An 18898-nucleotide genomic window follows, 5' to 3' on the forward strand; every position below is an offset into this window, starting at 1 on the left:
CATTTTCATTTCATTACAAAAATTCTTGTTTTTTTATTGTTGTTACAATAAAACTGCCTTTCAGATTGGCCAATATTTTTATTAAGTGACAATATCAAATGATGGCAAAACTGTGGATGAAAAACTGGGAATACAAATTGGTACATTTCTGGAAAGCAGTGTTTTTAAAATGTACATTTTTTTTAAACCATAGTTTCACCTCTAGTAATTTATCCTAAGGAAATACTTTAGCTGTAGGGATGTTCATTGCAGTGTTATTTATAGCAATGAAATAGCAATGAAAAATCGTCCAACAATTGAGGGCTGATTAAAGTATATACTTTCACAAATCAGATATATAGTAATTAAAAATTGTGTTGTAGAAGCAAGCTTCTCAAACAGTGCTGCTCCAGAGACTACGTGGTCATTTGCCAAGGAATATGTGAGGCCATAAGACAAACTTAGTTCATCTTTCTCAACACGAATTTTACTGGTGATTTAGGAGTGTGACAGAGGCTACTAGTTACCTATCCCAATGTCCATTCTCTTTCCTCCTCAGGAACAAAACTCTTGATTTGTAGCAGGGTGTGTTGCTGCTCACGAATAATAAGACTACATATTCCCATTCTCTGATGTAGCTAGATGTGGCTTTAGGATTAAATGCAAACCAACGAGGTGTCATTGAAGTGTTATGACTCACAGAGTTGAGACAAGGGAGTGACCATTTAGCTACTTTCTGTACTTTTTAAAAAGCTTCTGTGTGGTTAAAAAAGTTTTTTAAAAATTATTCTTAAAGTGGAAACAAATACAGGTTCAAACATTTGGCTAATTCTAATTTGAGGAGTACAAGAAGAGGAGAAAAGGAGGGGGATGTGGGAGGAAGCGGATTTCTAAGAGAATCTTGGATAAGCATTGCTGATTTTCCTCTATGATTAAGTCCAATCTGAAAAGGCTGACAAGTCTCGTATAAATTGCTTGTGGTAGAGACTCCTTTTTTTGTGTTTTCACTGTGCCTATGGTTATTTCATTTTGTAGAACCCAAGATGCCCGCCCTCCTCCTCCTCCTCCACCTTCTCCCAAATTTGCCTAAGATATAATAGGATTTAGAAACGATGCACGTAGATTTCAGACTGCGCCTCTCTCTGACATCAGAAAACCTACATTGCCTAAGGCTGGGACAGAGTTGGCCCCAAAGTCTACTTAGAATTTGCCGGCGGAACAGCAATGACCACTGGGCCACAGCTCCTAAGACGCCCGCTGGGTACCAACCCTGGGAGTCGGGGGCGGTGCGAGTCGGGCCCCCCAACCCCGATCCCAGGTCTGCGTAGCCAATAGCTTGGGACGGGAGCGGGAGGGGCGTGGCGTGTCCTGCAGGCGGCGCCGTGATTGGCACGCCGGCTCCCGCTGCCCGCGAGGCTGCCCTAAAGTCTAGCTTACGAGAACCCCAAGCAAGTGCGGACCTACAAAGTTTGTCCGCTCCAGGGCACCGTAGTGGCTTTTACCCTGGCCGGGCGGGCTGGGCTCAGCCGGGCTGGGCTGGGCTACGCGGCTGGAGCCGGGCTCTACCCAGAGCAAGACCCTGATGGCTGCGGTGTTTCTGGTAACGCTTTATGAATACTCGCCGCTTTTCTACATCGCGGTGGTCTTTACCTGCTTCATCGTGACCACTGGCCTGGTATTGGGATGGTAAGTGTCCCAGGGGTGAGAGACGAAGGGGCGGACACCGCGGGAGTGGGGTCGCGACGAGCAGCAGGGGGCACAGAGCCGGAGGGCCGCGGCCCGGAGGACGTCGGGGATTCGGTGTCCCCGGGTGCCTAGGACTCCGACTTTCTCTGGGAGGAAAACAAGGTGGACGCTGCACCTGCGTCACTGCCCTGCATCACCGTTTGGTCCGCGTCGCTGGGGCATCTTTGGGTGGTACCGCATTGGGGTGTTATACTCAGCTTTGTTTCTAGGCGATAAAGCAGCCAGGAAGGGCTTGGGCTTGGTGTTGGGAGAAAGTGCTTCTCTAGTAGGGGTCTGTCCCGGATTCGGGCCTACTGTGTGTCCTGGATGAATTAGTCACCTGTGCTACAGTGCACAGACCGGACAGTAAGCGAGGTTAACAGTTGTGATTCTGACCTGAATAGAGCCCTTAGCCTCAGATCTTTCAGAGTAACTTGTAACTGAACTGTTACCGTTTGAGAATTTAATGGTTTCTGTATACATTCCACACCTTTTGAAGTAATATTTAGTCGATAGAATTGTAAAATCATAATTTTAGAGCTGGAAGAGACCTTAGAAGTAAGTTACACCGAGGGTAGGATAGTTGCCTATTGGAGACAAGGAGAATGGTCTGTTAGATAATCGCTGAGCAAGTCTTCTAGCCTAGAGGTTCAATTTCTCTCTTGAGGAGATGCTATTGTATCATGTTTAGACAAGGCTTGTAAATAACAGCGAGTTGAAACCGTGTAACTAGCCCACAACAGTTTTTCTAGGCTGCAGTCTCCAAAATCCCTTTGAGAAGATAATAGTTACAAAAAGATCAAACAGCAGTTCTAAGTGGATAACAGCCATGGTCTGAAGAGGTCAGAGGGGACTCTGTTGAAGAGGGACCTGAGCTGGATTTTGGAGAATGAGCATTTTGAAAAATAAATGGAGTTAAATGTATATAGTAGGGAAGAAAAGGCATTTCAGAGAAGACAGCGTGAGCATAGGGGCAGAGAACATGTTAGTGAATAAAGAAGGCTACTTAAAACGAGTTTTAAAATAGCCTTTGGTCACATATATGTGATTGCCTTAAAGAACACGGGCCCTTGTCAGTTTCTGAAAATATATGCCATCTTTAGGAAGTGACCAAAGTTTTAACATGTCCACACTGTTCCTCACCCTACCGGCAATAGAGCATAGAATTCCTTGCCTTGTATGTGGGTGAGGATTGGAAATATAAATTCCTTATATGTGGAGGTAAGATTGGAAAACAAAGACCAATCTTACACAATTGGTTATTCTTGACCCATCAGATTTTATTGCTAATGTTCATTACACAAAAGTTTGTAATTGGAATTAGGAAGGTGTTGCCCATGTGAGAAAAGCAGTCTTAACACAAGATTTTTGAATGACTATAATGTTAGTGTTATTCTCTTAATGAAGCATAATTTTCCTCCACTAAGGAAAATAGTAACTAGTTGATAATTGCCTTATGTGCTTTAATTTTTATTTTAAATAGGCCAACTAATTAGATATCTTAGATATCAATCTTTAGTATTGGGAAGATGGTAGTCAGGAGCCTCATGTTTGTAGTGGTTAACAGACTTTGGAGTCAGACAGACATAGGTTGAAATCCTGGCTCTGCCAGCTTTAAGACTGGGTTTGAAAATTTAATAATTGCCAAATCACCCCATTTAGGTAAGACTTTTTACAAGAGTGGAAGCCCATGTAATCATAGAACGTTGGGAAGTCTGGGCTAAGCACTGCTGAGGCCACAAGACCATGTAAATCCAGTCACTTCCATCCTAACTGAGGCCTAACCAGTCATCTTGTGCCTAACCCAACCGTTCTCTCCATCTGAGTTAGCTTTGCCCATGTCGATAAACTTTTTACTATGTTTATTTGCAAACTTAAGCCAAGGCCATGTATTTATTGACTAGAAATGATGAAAACTTGGACACCATCTAAATCTCATAAAAACATCTTTCTAATAGTACCAATAGTACCCCAGTCAGAAGGGTAAACTAGTTAATACACATATTTTTCACCCTTGTCATTGTTTTGTTTTAACCTCCCATAATACCATCTCTACTGTTCATGTGTTTTCTGTCATGGTTTTTCCCTTAGTACTGCTCTGAGTTTTTCACTGTTTGCTTCTTTCCACTGTTTGCCATGTCTGCCTGTACTGTGTGGGAGTGGAGAAAAAACAGGAGCATATGATTATTGGAATCCCAATAGCAATAGCAAAGAAGCATGCGACTGGAAATGTAGTATTTTTCTTTCACCATGTAGTGGTTTCTGTGATCTCTGATAGCTTTCTCCAGGCACTGAGCAGAAAGAAGCCCAAAAGTCCATTTACATCCTTTAACAGTTTCAAATAATCAGGGACCATGACTCCAGTAGCTACTCCCGGCCTCCTCTTGACCACAGTTTATTAAGCAGTTGATCTCAACTTCATACCACCCTCTGCTTTGTGAATCTAGGGCAGAACTCTAAACTGCATTTCTTCTCTGCAAGCTGACTGCCTATTGGGCTTTGCCAACAAGGGAGGGAGACTGGAAAGCTGGAAGAGGATGAAGGGACTTGCTGCTTCCTGTTGATTCCTTTTCTTGTCTGTCACTTGCCACAATAGTGCCTCACTCTGGCATTAATAATTGGTCCCACTTGTTCCAGTTTATGCTTTCCTACTCTGTTAGAATCAGCCTTATGCACTCCCTTAAAGATACCAGTATCCTTTCCTCAGATCTGAGTCCTGAGCTCCATAGAGTCTCTCCTCCACATTTCTAAACTATAGTAAATTCTCTTTATTCTCTTTTCTCTGTTCCCTTGTCCTAGGAGTGATAGCTGCTTCCTGCTGTTACTACTTCTTATCACATAAGTAGTAACTCGGTGTCCTCTTTTTGCCTTTTCAGTTCTTCAACATATGGTTAACATTTTTCATATGAAGGTTTCTCTTGATGTTGATGCTGGCAGCTTTAAAAATCAAGTCAAATCTCTCTGTTAAAATAACGGATGCATTTTCAGACTCCTGCCTGGACCCTGACTGATAAAGAAATTGTCACTAAGAATGGGATCCTGGTGAGAAAACTTTCAAAGATAGAATTTGGGAGGTCGGTTTGGTAATTTCTTTAGCTCTTTGCCAATGGGAAATAATCTAGTAACCCACAACATGTAGTGGCATCACAATCAAATTGATACATTTGGTTGATTGTGATAAAATTATCTCTGAAGCTGTGTGCTGGAGGACTAAGTGGCTAAAGCGCTTGTTATGTTATTACTGTTATGGCAGTAATGATGACTACAGGGACTGAGGGAGAAGTGAGAAGTGAGATAGGTGCTTCTGTGTTCACTGGAGCACTAACAGAAAGAAAATGACAAACTCAGGTCTTCAAAGCATTAGATCGGTCAAGTCTTAGAGAATCAAAGTTTCTGTGGTTCTAAAGCACTTTATTTCGTGTGGCCACAGAAAGACTTGCTAAAAATTGAACACAGTTTTATTTTTATTTTATTTTATTTTTGAGACAGATTCTTGCTCTGTCGTCCGAGCTGGAGTGCAGTGGCATGATCTTGGCTCACTGCCTATAATCCCAGCACTTTGGGAGGCTGAGGCAGGAGGACTGCTTGAGCCCAGAAATTCAAGACCAACCTGGGAAATATGGCAAAACTCGGTCTCTACAAAAAATAGAAACATTAGCCAGGCATGGTGGCAGGTGCCTCAACACAGTTTAAACTGCGATAGTAATAGAATTACCTGGCCTTTGTCAGTGCCTCATTTAAGATATTGTTTGGAAAGAAGTAGAACCCTGAGACTTGGAATGGGGACATCTAGGTAGACATGGACAGAGCTAAGAATCTTGAAAAAAACTCCAGTCACTCTGAGCCTCCATTGTTGACAGAAGCTGCTTACTTTTCATGTGCGAGAAAATTAGCCTTCTCTGGCTGGAAGATCCTGTAATAACCTCACCTAGGGCAGTTGCTTTGCAAAGGGCTATCCACACTTAAGAGCTACCTCTATTATCTTGTCATGAGGCCCAGATCTCTGCATGTTGCCTAGTATAGGGACAAAATCTGATCTGACTGGAAATAGTCTGTCCTTGAAAATAATTGCAAAATTTTGCTAATTTATATCTGTGGAATCCTGAGGAATATATGTGAGGATGGATTGTAAGCCGGAGAATAGAATGCAACACTAGATCAGATCGTATTTATTGATCTGGGTATATTCTCAAGAAATTCTGCATCTAAAGCGTTAACTCATACTTGTTTGTTTGATGGAAACTTGGACTCATTGGTGGCCTGTATTTTATAATGTTGAGATTTCTGTTGTTGTTGTTGTTTTTAAACATTTAGGTTCAGAGGTACATGTGAAGGTTTGTTACATAGGTAAACTTGTGTCATGGATTTGTTGTACAGATTATTTCATCACCCAGGTATTAATCCCAGTACCCAATAGTTATCTTTTCTGCTTCTCTTCTTCCTCCCAACTTCCATCCTCAAGTGGATCCCAGTATCTGTTGTTCCCTTCTTTGGGCTTACAAGTTCTCATCATTTAGCTCCCACTTATAAGTGAGAACATGCCGTATTTGGTCTTCTCTTCCAGGAGATGGAACAGAAATGTTTAGTGCCTTCTAATTTCCCTGTAAGTACTGCTTTATCAGCATTCCCCACATTTTGACACATATGTCTTCATTTTTATTCAGATCATAATTTAAAATAATTTCCCTTTTGATTTTTTTTCTTGACCTCTAAGTTATTTGGAAGTTTGTTATTTAGTTTCCAAATATTTGGAAATTTTAAAGATATCTCTGTTACTGATTTATAATATGATTCCATTGTGGTTAGCATGCTTTTTATGATTTGACATCTTATAAATTTATTGAGACTTGTTCTATAATCCAAATATATTCTCTCTTTGGTAAATGTCCTAATGCACTTAAAAATAATAATAATATATATTCTGCTATTGTTGGGTGAGATTTTTTTTTTTTTTTTTGAGACAGAGTCTCGCTCTGTCTCCAGGCTGGAGTGCGGTGGTACGATCTCGGCTCACTGCAACCTCTGCCTCCTGGATTCAAGCAATTCTCCTGCCTCAGCCTCCGGAATAGCTGGGACTACAGGTGCGCACTACCACGCCCAACTATTTTTTTTTTTTAATTTTTAGTAGAAATGGGGTTTCATCATGTTGGCCAGGATGGTCTCAATTGCTTGACCTCATGATCCACCCGCGATGGCCTCCTGAAGTACTGGGATTACAGGTGTGAGTCACCGCGCCTGGCCGGGTGAGATGTTTTATAAGTGTAAATTAAGTCAAATTGGTTGATAGTGTTATTCAAGTTTTTGATGTCCTTACTGATTTTCTATATATTGGAGCTATCAATTATTGAAATTGTGGGGAGTATTAGAATTTCTGACTATAATTGTAGATTTACCTATTTCTCTTGGCAGTTGTATCAATTTTTGCTTTATATTTTGAAGTTCTATTAATAGGTACATAAACATTTAGGATTATTTTGTGTGCATGATGAATTGACCCTTATATCACTATGAAATGGGCCTCTTTGATTCTGGTAATAGTCTTTGCTCTGAGATCTACTTTGTCTGGTATTAATGTAGCCACTTCAGCATTTTTTTGATTAGTGTTAGCAGATACATCTTTTTTTCATCCTTTTACTTGTAAACTCTTTTTGTCTTTTTATTTAAAGTGGGTTTCTTGTATGCACCATATAGCTAGGTCTTAATGTTTTTATCCAATCTGATAATCTTTGCCTTTTAACTAGGGAGTTTAAAACATTTACATTTAATGTGATTATTGATATTGTTAGATTTAATTCCACCATCTTGCTATTCGTTTTTTGTTTGTTTTGTCTGTTCTTTGTTTCTTTTCCCCTCTTTTATTTTACTAGTCTGTTTTTTGTTTCTTCTTCCCGTTTGTTCAGCCCTCATTTGCATTAGTTAAATAATTTTTGTGATTCCATTTTATCTCCTTTGTTGGTTTATTAGCAATAACTTTTTTTTAGTGGTTGCTTTAAAGTTTATAATGTATCTCTAACTTATAACCATCTACCTTCAGGTAATATTTTAAAGAGATATAAGAAAAGCGTTGTAATTCCTCACGTAGTTACCATTTCACTGCTATTTATTTCTTTGTATCAATCCAGATTTTTATTTGGTATCATTTTTCTTCTTCCCAAGGCATACTTTAATTTTTCTTGTTGTGCAAGTCTGTTGGTGATGAATTCTTTTAGCTTTTGTTATGTTTGAAAAAGTCTTTATTTTGCTTTGGAGAAATATAGGTATAGAATTCTAGATTGACAAGTTTTTTTCCTGTTCTTTAAAGATATTCTGCCTTCCATTACTTCTTATTAATATTAAAAAGCTACTGTCATTCTTATCTTTGTTCCTCTATGTGTAGTATATCTTTTTTTCCTTTTCTTTGGCTACTGTAGCATATCTTCTTTCTTTTTCTGAGGATTTTCTCTATATTACTGGTTTTAAGCAATTTGATTATTATGTGCCTTAGGTAATTTTCTTTGTTTCTTGTGCTTGGAGCTCATTGAGATTCTTGGGTCTGTAAGTTTTTATAGTTTTCATCATGTTGGGGAAGTTTTGGCCATTATGTGTTCAAATACTTTATCAGTCCTCTGCAAACTTTAGTGGTATGTTAAGACTTCAGTTACATGGCTGCCTAAAAGTTGGCTTACTGATGCTTTTTGTTGTTGTTGTTGTTGTTCATTCTTTTTCCTTTCCGTGTTTCAATTTCAGTACTTTCTGTTATGTTGTCTTCAAGATTACTAATCTTTTATTGTGCAATACCTAATCTACTGTTAATCTCACCCACTATATTTTTTATCTAAAACATTATCTTTTTCATCTCTAAATATTGATTTGGGCCTTTTAAATATCTTCCATGCCTCTATATCATATGTGTAGTCATTACTTTTCTTCTGAAACATACGGAATATAGTTCTAGGAGCTATTTTTATATCCTTGTCTACTAATTCAAGTATCTGTATGATTTCTGGATCTATTTCTATAGAGTTTTGCTCCTCATTGTGGGTAATGTTTTCCTGCTTCTTTGCATGCCTGTTAATTTTTTTTATCAGATGCTATACATTGTGAATTTTACCTTACTAGGTGCTGGATATTTTTGTATTCCTCTAAATATTCTTGAGCTTTATTCTGGGTCACTGTTAAGTTACTCAGAAATAGTTTAGTCTGTTAGAGGGTTGCTTTTCAGTTTTGTTAGGCAGGACCAGAGCAGTCATACCCAACTCTTTTATAAAATCAGAGTCATCAAAAGTGAATTTTTATTTCATTTGTTAATTTTAGTGGTTATCTCTCAGTGTTAGACTTGTGTGTTTTGAAACTTTAGTTTTCAACCTGAATTTTAGTGGAAGATTTGTTTTGTTTTGTTACTTTTCTCCCTTTGTTATCACCCTGACTGTTTATCCACTTTACAATTATTATTATTATTATTTTTAGCTGAGTATTTTATTTTATTTTTTCCTTCAACTTTTAAGTTCTGGGGTACATTGCAGGATGTGCAGGTTTGTTACATAAGTAAATGTGTGCCTTGGTGGTTTACTGCACAGATCAACCAGTCACCTTGATATTAAGCCCAGCATTCATTAGCTATTCATGATGCTCTCCCTCCCCCAACTCCCACCCTGATGGGCCCCAGTCTGTGTTGTTTCCCCTCCATGTGTCCGTGTGTTCTCACTGTCAGCTCCCACTTATAAGTAAGAACACGCAGTGTTTGATTTTCTGTTCTTGCATTAGTTTGCTGAGGATAACGGCTTCCAGCTTCATCCATTTTCCTGCAAAGGACATGACCTTGTTCCTTTTTATGGCTGCATAGTATTCCGTGGTGTATATGTACCACATTTTCTTTATCCAGTCTATCACTGATGGGCATTTGGGTTGATTCCATGTCTTTGCTATTGTGAATAGTGCTGCAATAAAGATATGCATGCATGTATCTTTATAATAGAATGATTTATATTCCTTTGGGTATATACTCAGTAATAGGATTGCTGGGTCAAATGGTATTTCTGCCTCTAGAGCTTTGAGGAATCGCCATACCGTCTTCCACAATAGTTGAACTAATTTATATTCCCACCAACAGTGCAAAAGTGTTTCTTTTAGGCCAGGCGCAGTGGCTCACACCTGTAATCCCAGCACTTTGGGAGGCTGAGGTGGGCAAATCACCTGAGGTCAGGAGTTTGAGACCAGCCTGCCAACATGGAGAAACCCCGTCTCTACTAAAAATACAAAAAAAAAAAAAATCAGCCAGGCGTGGTGGTGCATGCCCGGAATCCCAGCTACTTGGGAGGCTGAGGCAGGAGAATCGCTTGAACCCAGGAGGTGGAAGTTGCAGTGAGCTGAGATCATGCCATTGCACTCCAGCCTGGGCAACAAGAGCGAAACTCCACCTCAAAAAAAAAAAAAAAAAAGAAGTGTTTCTTTTTGTCCACAACTTTGCCAAGATCTGTTGTTTCTGGATTTTTTAAATAATTGCCATTCTGACTGGCGTGAAATGGTATCTCATTGTGGTTTTGATTCGCAATTCTGTAATGATCAGAGATGTTGAGCTATTTTTCATGTTTGTTGGCTGCATGAATGTCTTCTTTTGAGAAGTGTCTGTTCATGTCCTTTGCCCACTTTTTAATGGGGTTGTTTTTTTCTTGTCAATTTGTTTAAGTTCCTTGTAGACTCTGGATATTAGACCTTTGTCAGATGGATATATTGCAAAAACATTTTATATTTATTTATACCCAGATTCCTAGACCTCCAGACCAGGACCAGGTTTTTGTTGTTTTGTATTTTTTGAGACGGAGTTTCACTCTTGTTGCCCAGGCTGGAGTACAGTGGCGTGATCTCGGCTCTCTGCAACCTCTGCCTCCTGGGTTCAAGCGATTCTCCTGCCTCAGCCTCCCAAGTAGCTGTGATTACAGGCATGCACCACCACGCCCAGCTAATTTGTTTTGTATTTTTAGTAGAGACGGGGTTTTTCCATGTCGTTCAAGCTGGTCTTGAACTCCCGACCTCAGGTGATCTGCCCACCTCGGCCTCCCAAAATGTTGGGATTACAGGCGTGAGCTACTATGCCTGGCCTTTTTTTTTTTGAGACAGAATCTCTCTGTGTTGCCCAGACTGGAGTGCAGTGGCACAATCTCGGCTTGACCTCCCAGGCTCAAGTCATCCTTCCACCTCAGTCTCTTAAGTAGCTGGGACCACAGGTGGTATACCACCATGCCCGGCTAATTTTCTCTCTTTTTTTTTTTTGGTAGAGATGAGGTCTCACTATTTTTGCCCAGGCTGGTGTCAAACTCCTGGGCTCAAGCATTCCTCCCTCCTCAGCCTCCCAAAGTTCTGGGATTATAGGCAGGCGCCAGTGCACCCAGCCTAGGACCAAGTCTTATAACGACAGTTCTGCCTATTTTGGTATTGACCTAATCCAGCTCCTGGTTCCAAGTTATAAACCTGGCTCTGGCCCTTGTCTGGAGTAGACGGCCTATGCTGATCTGCTTAATACATGAAAGCTTGGTTGCCACTGTCTGCTACCAGACTGAGAACTATGAAACCATGGCATAGCCTTACTCATTACTTTATGTTTCTTTGCTTTTTTTGGATCCATAAAGGTATTTGTTCCCAGCATTTTATTATAAAAATTTTCAAACGTACAGAATACTAGAAAGAATTATACAGTGAACACACATCTGCCCATCACTTAGATTCTATGATCAGCATTTTACTGTAATTTCTCTATTACATATCTGTCCACATTAATCCACTCTTTTATCCACACATTGGGCTATCTTATTTCACAATGCCCTTCAAAGTAAGTTGTATTCTTCACCTGTAAGTTCTAAAACATTACATGTTACTGACTAGAGTTCAGTGTTTGTTTTTGATTATAGTTTTTTGAAGTAACATTTACATATAAGATATACAAATCTTATTTTTTATTTTTATTTTTTGAGATGGAGTCTCGCTCTGTCACTCAGGCTGGAGTGCAATAGCACGATCTTTGCTCACTGCAAGCTCCGACTCCCAGGTTCACGCCATTCTCCTGCCTCAGCCTCCTGAGTAGCTGGGACTGCAGGCGTCCACCACCACACCTGGCTAATTTTTTTTTGTGTGTGTGTATTTTTAGTAGAGATGGGATTTCACTGTGTTAGCCAGGATCTCGATCTCCTGGCCTCGTGATCCATCTGCCTCAGCCTCCCAAAGTGCTAGGATTACAGACGTGAGCCACCACGCCTGGCCAAGATGTACAAATCTTAAGTGTACCATTTACCAAGTGTTACCAGACACATCATCTATACAACTTAAGCCTCTGTCAAGATACTGAACATTACTGTCAATTTTCTTATGTTCTTTCCCAGTCAGTCCTACTCCTGTACTTCCAGAAGCAACCATTGTTCTCATTTTTATTTCTACCGTAAATTTGTTGTGCCTGCTCTAGAATTTTATATTAGAGAAGGATACAGCATTTATTCTTTTGTGTAAGGCTTCTTTTGCATAGCACGATGTTTCTGAAATTTATCCATTTGATTGTAGCAATAAGTTGTTCCTTTTCAGTGCTGAATACTTCTATTCTTTTCTTTAAATGTACCACAGTTTGTTTATTCATTTCAGCAGAGTCTTTTTTTTTCTTAAAGCATATGGGACTCAGGTATCTGTGGGGTCTTTTTAATTTTTCTTTTTATTTTTTATCTATCACTGATATGTATTTGGAGAGAAGGGAGTGCATTAAATAGGCCCCTAACTGTGCCGTCTTAAACTAAAGTTTCCTAGTTTAACTGGCGTATATTAATTTTAGATTATTTTATGTAAGTTGAGTAAACTAGCTGTTTTTTAATTTTATTAGGAATTGAATTTAGCCCCTTTCATTTTCCTTTTAATTCTGTTCCATGGGCATTGTCAGAGTTTACATTTTTACATGAAATTTAAAAGTAGAAGATATATAAATGAAGAGCTATAGTTGGTGTTGTAAAAGTTCCATCGTCCTGGCTGGGTGTAGTGGCTCACGCCTGTAATCCCAGCACTTTGGAGGCTGGCACGGGCGGATCACCTAAGGTCAGGAGTTCGAGACCAGCCTGGTCAATATGGCGAAACCCCATCTCTACTAAAAATACAAAAATTAGCCAGGCGTGGTGGTGGGCACCTGTAATCCCAGCTACTTGGGAGGCTGAGGCAGGAGAATTGTTTGAACCCAAGAGGCAGAGGTTGTAGTGAGCCGAGATCGCACCATTGCACTCCAGCCTGGGCAACAGGAGTGAAACTCCATCTCAAAAAAAAAAAGTTCTGTTGTCCCATAAATCATATTAGTCTACCTCTTTTTTTTTTTTTTTTTTTTTTTTTTGAGAGACGAATCTTGCTCTGTTGCCCAGGCTAGAGTCCAGTGGCATGATCTCGGCTCACTGCAACCTCTGCCTACCAGGTTCAAGCGACTCTCCTGCCTCAGCTTCCCAAGTAGCTGGGTCTACAGGTCCACGCCACCATGCCCAGCTAATTTTTGTATTTTTATTAATGACAGGGTTTCACTATGTTTTGGCCAGGCTGGTCTCGAACTCCTGACCTCAAGTGATCCTCCCACCTTGGCCTCCCAAACTGCTGGGATTACAGGCATGAGCCACCACACCCGGCCAATAGTCTGCCTCTTGAATATATATTTCTTTTTCACATTTAAAAAAATTCAGTAAGTTCATCATGTGTTTGCTGTTATATTAAGTATAATTTATCTATAATCTCCATACTCCTTTGGTGTTATCAACAGTATTAACAATAGAGCTCTTTGTTTTCAAGAATATGTTGATTCAGCCAGCTGAACAATACATAGTCCTTCCTTGATATCTGAGGGGGACTGATTCTAGGATCCCCACCCCCCATATTCTAGGATGCTTAAGTCCCTTATATAACATTACATAGTATTTGCATAAAACCTACACACGTCCTTCTGTATACTTTAAATTATCTCTAGATTACTTATACCTAATAAAATGTAAATGCTATGTAAATAGTTGTTATACTGTATTGGAATTTGTATTTTTTTATTGTTATACTGTATTGTTACTGTATTTTTTGTTATTTTTGTTATATTTTGTATATATATTTTATTATATGTTTTGTTTATTTTATTTTGTTGTATTTATATATATATATTGTTATATTTTATTTTGTTATATTTTGTATTTTTTTATTGTTATTTTTTATTCTTCCCCCACTGTCCCCAAATATTTTTGATGTGCAGTTGGTTGATACAGAGGGCCAACTGTTTTGCAGTTCTGTGGGCTCTCTAAAATAACGTAAATTGAGAAATTTAACCTCTTTTTCTGACACTTAATGCTAAAAGGAATCGCTAATGAAGCATAACAGATTTTACATGTAACATAAAGTTTCAACATTTGTTAAAATAATATTTTATTTTTTACCTTTTTTTAGGTTTGGTTGGGATGTTCCAGTAATTCTGAGAAATTCAGAAGAGACCCAGTTCAGCACAAGAGTTTTCAAAAAGCAAATGAGACAAGTCAAGAATCCTTTTGGTTTAGAGATCACTAATCCATCTTCAGCGTCAATTACAAGTTGGTGGCTATTTTCCAAAGATTTTCTCTCATTGTTTGCCCTCTTTTTTTAGCCCTTTTATTTTCTTTCTCTATTTCTTTCCCTTCATTAGACTTTTAACAAACATTTGTTGGGCAACTATTTTGTTCCAGGTGCTGTACTGTATATGACAGATATAAAGATTAGAAGTTACAGACTTTACTCCTGAAGAATTTATCACCTAGTAAACAGAGGTAGATGTGTATACAAAGGAGCAGAATGAAGTATTACAGGTGTTAATAGTGAAGTCTTTTAGGACACTATGCCATTTTTATTGGTCTGTAGTAAAGTGAGAAATGATGTGTTATGTCTAAATACAGTTAACATAAGGTTGTTAACCTTTTGAAGAACAATTGCCTTTTTTTTTTTTTTTTTTTTTGAGACAAGAGTCTTACTCTGTCATCCAGGCTGGAGTGCAATGGCATAATCTCGGCTTACTATAGCCTCCACCTCCCAGGTTCAAGCAATTCTCCTGCCTCAGCCTCCCAAGTTGCTGAGATTACAGGTGTGTGCCACCATGCCTGGCTAATTTTTGGTTTTTTAATAGAGACGGTGTTTCACCATGTTGACCAGGCTGGTCTCAAACTCCTGACCTCAGGTGATCCACCCACCTCGGCCTCCCAAAGTGCTGGGATTACAGGTGTGAGCCACTGTGCCTGGCCAGAATGATTGTCATTTAATCTGAAACTATGGTATTTTGGTATAAATTATTTTGATATAACATGTTCTTTTGTAGATGGTAGGTAATAGATGGCGGTTGTTTGCTTTTGTACTTGCTTGGAAAAATAAGTTGTCTACAGGACCATATAGGAAACATTAGAATTGTAAAGAAAGACATGTTTAAATTTGTTAAGGTGAAGAGGCATTTTCAGGAAAGCCTTCATAAAAAAGAATACGCTGAGTCTCTCTTATTTTTTTTTTCTTTCTTCCTTCCTCCTTTTTTTTGAGTAGAATCTTGAAAGATAGGTGTTTACCTCTTGGATGAGAAATGGAGTGATACATTAAAGAAACAATAGTTATGGCTAAAGCATAGGATGGGACAGGTAAGAGAGGAGTCTAAGAAGACTCAGGTTCTTCCTGTGAGTCCTCCATAGCCAGATCCTGTTACAAAAATGAGGAGTACAGAAAGAATAGCAAGTTTCAGAAGAAAGGCAATGAATTCAGTTTTGAACTTTTGGACTTTGAAATTCTTTTGTGACAGTTCAATAGAAATAAAGAGTAGGCAGTCCTAGATATGGTTCTGTAGTTTTTTTTCTGGGCCAAGATCCTGTCCCTTCTGTATTTGCTTACATTTCAGGTTTCTTGAAAACAAATAAACCAGATCTTTCTCTGCGTTTCATCCTCTTCTAGCTACTGCCATATTTCTCTTCTTCCCCTCACAGCAGCTTCTTAGAAGCTGTTTGTATTTTCCTTCTCTTAGCCTGCTTCATTTTTACTCCTCAGTGCAGTGCAGTCTGACTTTTCCCTGTATCCCTTTACTGAAATGGCTTTCTCTGAGGTCACTAATTACGACTTCTGCCCTGCACTTTCGACCCCCAGCGGTCATCAAATCCAGGGGGAGCCTTTCAGGGCTGAGTTAATGCTCTCTCTGTAGTATTTTACAGAGTTGACCTTCCTTTGCAACATCCTGCTCCCTTACGTCTATGGACCATTCTTGTCTATTCATCCTTCCTGCCTCTAACTCTCAGAATCTAATAACTGGTCAGAAATCAGTTTTCTTAGTCAATATAGATCATCAGGCTTAAGTAAATCTTGATTTGTAAGGAAAAAAAAAATATATATATATATATATATATATATATTTTTTTTTTTTTTTTTTTTGAGACAGGATCTTGCTCTTCCACCCAGGCTGGAATGCAGTAGTGTGATCATAGCTCACTGCAACCCCAACACCCTGGGCTCAAGTGGTCCTCCTGCCTCAGCCTCCCAAGTAGCTGGGACTACAGGTGTGCATGACCATGCCTGGCTAAATTTTAAAAAAATGTTTTTTGTGGAGATGAGGTCTTGCTGTGTTGCTCAGGCTGGTCTCAAACTCCTGGCCTCAAGCAGTCCTTCTGCCCCAGGCTCACAAAGTGCTGGGATGACAGGTGTGACCCACCGTTCTTGGCCCCAAAAAGTACAAAATTTGTTATTCATCCTCTTTAGCTGTAAATACTGTTACCCTATGAATTGATGGAAACTAGGATCTCGGCCACTCCCCTCCCCGCTCCATCCCTATAATAGATAACAGTTCATTCTGATATTTTTTACTTGGGAAAACCAACTTTTGAGATATGACACAGAGAAAACTAATTTGTTAAAAAGATAGTAGGTTGTGCATGCCTGATTAAAGTGTACATCCAGCTACCAGCTACTCGGGAGGATGAGGTGGGAGGATCACTTGAGTCCAGGAGGTCGAGGTTGCAGTAAGCCGTGATCTCACCACTTCACTTCAGCCTGGGTGACACAGTGAGACTATCTCAAAAAATAAAATAAAAAATCAAGTGTACAGAATAGTGGTGGTTCAATAACCTCCCACTTCTGTGGCCATAGGCTAAAACCTGCTACAATGTCACATCTGACTCTTGAGCAGGACCCACAATGAAAAACCTACCAGCTGCAAGGCCTTCCTTCCTGCAGTACAGTTCCACAGGTCTGAAAATACACTGAAAAACTAAGAAGAGCTGATACATTGTGAGCAAGACACAGGGCACTTGTGAGGCAGAAAGTGTGAGGAAATCCATCAATCTGCTTTTCAGGCAGAAATAGTCACAGATAGAGCCAGCCCTGCAAATGTTTGAGGCAAATGAAAAGATAGCCAGTAAGTAGCCCTCCTGGCTATGCCTGCACACTAGTTGCTAACCAACAGTAGTATTACTGAAGTCATGAAAAATTATTTAAATGTGTGGACGTACAGCATGAATACTGAAATATTTTAATTTTTAAAATACCGATGCATATCATTTATTATCTTTCTCCTATGGGGAAATAGAAGGATTTTGAAAGGACTTATACTCAGCAGAGTAAAATTCATTTGTTTAAACGTGGAAAAGTGGATATCATTAAAGATGTCTACACAGAACATTAAAATAATATTGTAACAATATTTTTGACATTTAAAAAAGTTATTTCATTTGATGCGTAGATAGTTTAAAAATCTTTTTTTCACCATTGTACCCAAACTGCCTGACATATAGCAGAAGAGGGTGAATGATCTAGAGACCTGATTTAACTGGAAAATAAACCAGAGGCTGCACGTGGTGGCTCATGCTTGTAATCCCAGTACTCTGGGAGGCTGAGACGGGCGGATCCTTGAGTCCAGGAGTTCAAGACCAGCCTGGCCAATATGACGAAACCTCATCTCTACTAAAAATACAAAAATTAGCTGGGCGTGGTGACACATGCCTGTTAGTGCCAGCTACTTGGGAGGCTTAGGCTGGAGGATTGCTTAAGTCTGGGAGGTTGAGGCTGCAGTGAGCTGAGATCACGCCACTGCACTCCAGCCTGGGCAACAGAGTGAGACCCTGTCTCAAAAAACAAAAACAAGAAAACACACATGCTTTTTATTTATATTTAAGATTTTTTTAGTACTGATTTCATTAGTACTGAAATCTTGGCTCACTGCAACGTCTGCCTCCCAGGTTCAAGCAATTCTCCTGCCTTAGCCTCCTGAGTAGCTGGGACTACAGGTGCATGCCACCACGCCCAGCTAATTTTTTGTATTTTTAGTAGAGACAGGGTTTCATTGTGTTATCCAGGATGGTCTCAATCTCTTGACCTCGTGATCTGCCCACCTCGGCCTCCCAAAGTGCTGGGATTACAGGCGTGAGCCACCACGCCCTGGCCATATTTAAAAATTTATAATTAAAAAAAAGAAAACCAGAGAATCCACTTTAATCTTAGTCATTTAGTTCTGTTTACTAGGGGTGAGTTGCTGGGATTTTTTTGTTATTGTTATTATGTAATGATATATTTGGATTTGTGTTTCCATGTCTGCAATATAGAGTCTTTAATGAAATTGAAAGTTAGGTACTCAGTGTATATTAGTTGAGTTGAATTAATTTGATTCAGGAATTCTGCTGTCTTTTTGTAAATAGCTTCCTTGTATTTTAGCTTATTCACTCTGGTAAGAGCTAACATGAAAGCAAAAGGGTTAGGAAAAAAACACAATGTACATGGCATGTTTGGAGGCGTTTGTGAACTTCCGTTCCCTACAACCTAAAACTTTCATCTCCCAATACTCTGTCTTTATTATCCTCATGAATGGTCTCCTTGTTTTATTACTACTTCTCTCACAGGGATCCTTCCTCAAGAAGGTTTGAGGCTTTTCCGCCCCATCATTTCTCCCTTTTTAGTGGCTTAGCACATTTTCTACAGTGCTTATTTTTTCACTTTTTTGCAAGGCTGTCTCTTACACTCCACTTTATTTGCCTGTTATAGATAGTCGGGGTAAGGACAGTTTGAGAGATGTCACACCCATGTGCTTCACTTATTTTGATTCTGAATTTTCTTACAGCTATGTCCCAATTCTGTTAATGCTATTGATCTAAAATGATATTGTGTGTATACTGAGTTTTAGAAGGCAAAAAAAAATACATAAAAATTGAAACTCTTTGCAAAAAGGTGGAAAAGGTAAAGGGAGAAT

The 18898-nt window shown here is 39.4% G+C and overlaps 1 protein-coding gene across 4 annotated transcripts in view; it reads left to right on the plus strand.

Moving 5' to 3' along the window:
- Window positions 1-1429: 1429 nt before the first annotated feature.
- CGRRF1 (cell growth regulator with ring finger domain 1) overlaps window positions 1430-18898 on the plus strand; it is a 33857-nt gene continuing 16388 nt past the window's right edge. For 2 of the 4 annotated variants that reach the window (XR_004029664.1, XM_003267712.4), the window contains exons 1-2: window positions 1430-1665; window positions 14116-14255. Coding sequence is in view for 3 of the 4 variants with exons in the window: in XM_003267712.4 (XP_003267760.1) it covers window positions 1562-1665; window positions 14116-14255 (244 nt within the window). In the remaining variant the exon portion in view is untranslated. Of the gene's footprint in view, window positions 1666-4682; window positions 4747-6267; window positions 6308-14115; window positions 14256-18898 lie in introns of those variants that run through there. The other 2 variants (XM_030810775.1, XM_030810781.1) reach the window with 2 other exon arrangements.

This window comes from Nomascus leucogenys, chromosome 1a (assembly GCF_006542625.1).
Source record: "Nomascus leucogenys isolate Asia chromosome 1a, Asia_NLE_v1, whole genome shotgun sequence".
In the NCBI taxonomy this organism is placed as follows: Eukaryota; Metazoa; Chordata; class Mammalia; order Primates; family Hylobatidae; genus Nomascus; species Nomascus leucogenys.